This window comes from Octopus bimaculoides, chromosome 2 (assembly GCF_001194135.2).
Source record: "Octopus bimaculoides isolate UCB-OBI-ISO-001 chromosome 2, ASM119413v2, whole genome shotgun sequence".
NCBI lineage: Eukaryota > Metazoa > Mollusca > Cephalopoda > Octopoda > Octopodidae > Octopus > Octopus bimaculoides.
Genome location: NC_068982.1, coordinates 186,929,864 through 186,931,713, shown reverse-complemented (window position 1 = coordinate 186,931,713; position 1,850 = coordinate 186,929,864). Strand labels below are relative to the sequence as shown.

Genomic DNA, 1,850 nt, shown 5'->3' with positions numbered 1-1,850 from the left:
ACAGGCACAATAGAAACAGGAAGTAAGAGTGAGAGAAAGTTGTGGTGAAAGAGTACAGCAGGGTTCACCACCATCCCCTGCAGGAGCCTCGTGGAGCTTTAGGTGTTTTCGCTCAATAAACACTCACAACGCCCGGTCTGGGAATCGAAACCGCGATCCTATGACCGCGAGTCCGCTGCCCGAATCACTGGGCCATTGCACCTCCACTGTAATGCAGTAAGAAGCAGAATAAAAGAATTATTCTTTGTATTAAGAGTATCATGGATTATATGATTAAGTCATCATTATCATCACCATCACCGTCATCATCATCACCATCACCATTATCACCACCACCACCACCGCCACTACCACCACCACCACCACCATCATTTGCCTGGTCAATGTAAATAATGTAAATAATTAATTATAAAAAAATATACTTACTTTTGGGTTTGGAGAGATTGGGGTTGTAATTCCTTCGAAACAGACTGTTTTCTCTTTGTGTTCTCGGTAAATACGTCAGATAACTGTGCCAATTCTTCCTGTTGGTTGTTTGGACTAAGAGTTCTTTCAGACTGTTGAGATTGTCGTCTCTGTTTACGAGGCTTCACTTTTGGTTTGTCATTATCAAGACTAGAACCATCTAATAATGTGGTGGCACCATTCTTGGAGATTTCACTTCTCTCTTCTGAATTGTTGTCATTAAAATGGTTCTCTGATTTAAAATTCTCTTCTTGATATTCTGTGGCCACTTTTTCATTTTCGACAAATCCAGTCATTTTTTGAACTGTTTCTTCTTTTTTATTGCTTTTTCGTTTGAGTAAACTCGAAAGGATATCATCATCATCATCATCGTCATCATAGTTAGAAAAGTTCTTCTTTGGCTCTTTGTCTACTGTATCTGCTTCAAGCATTCCTTGTTGACTCTCAGAGATAGAATCTTTCATTTTATAAGAGTCAGGCTCTTCTTGTAAGCTACTGTTGATGTTGTCTTCATTTGTCTCGTCTAGCTTTTGTAATGAATTATAGTTTGACTTTTGATTGCTTGTTTCAAGCAACGGTTCTTCAGAAAAGCCACCTTCTCCAAGAATATCGGATAAACTTTTACTTGGTTTACCATTTTTATTGGCAGGGGAAGAAGAAATAGAATCTGTTTTATGAGTTCTTGGTGTTGGTCTGCAAGAGTAAAAAAAACAAGTCATTCAATCTTATAAGCCAAATGTTTTGTCTTTTTCTAGTTTTAGGCATTAGACAGTAGCCATGCTGGGGCACTGCCTTTTAAAGTTTTTAGACAAAAGGATTGGTCCCAGTACTCAATTTTTTAAGCCGGGTATTTATTCTATCAGTCTCTTTTGCTGAATTGCTAAGTTACAGGGACATAAACACACTAACACTGGTTGTCAAGCAATGGTTGGCATTAGGAAGGGCATCCAGCTGTAGAAACTCTGCCAAATCAGATTGGAGCCTGGTGTAGCCATCTGGTTCGCCAGTCATCAATCAAATTGTCCAACCCATGCTAGCATGGAAAGCGGACGTTAAACAATGATGATGATGATGATGATGATGATACATATAAATCATCATCATCATCATTTAACGTCTGCTTTCCATGCTGGCATGGGTTGGATGGCTCGACTGAGGTCTGGCAATCCAGCAGCTGCACCAGGCTCTAATTTGATCTGGCAGAGTTTCTACAGCTGGATGCCCTTCCTAATGCCAACCACTTCAAGAGTGTAGTGGGTGCTTTTATGTGCCACCGGCACAAGGGCCAGTCAGGCGGTACTGGCAACGGCCACGCTCAAAATGGTGTTTTTTATGTGCCACCTGCACAGGAGTCAGTCCAGCAGCACTGGCAATGACCTCACTTG

The 1,850-nt window shown here is 41.0% G+C and overlaps 1 protein-coding gene across 1 annotated transcript in view; it reads right to left on the bottom strand.

The window, feature by feature from the left end:
• Positions 1–422: 422 nt before the first annotated feature.
• LOC106874815 (probable serine/threonine-protein kinase DDB_G0278845) overlaps positions 423–1,850 on the bottom strand; it is a 13,364-nt gene continuing 11,936 nt past the window's right edge. The window contains exon 6 of the mRNA XM_052965911.1: positions 423–1,158. Coding sequence (XP_052821871.1) covers positions 423–1,158 — 736 coding nt within the window. The remainder of the gene's footprint in view (positions 1,159–1,850) is intronic.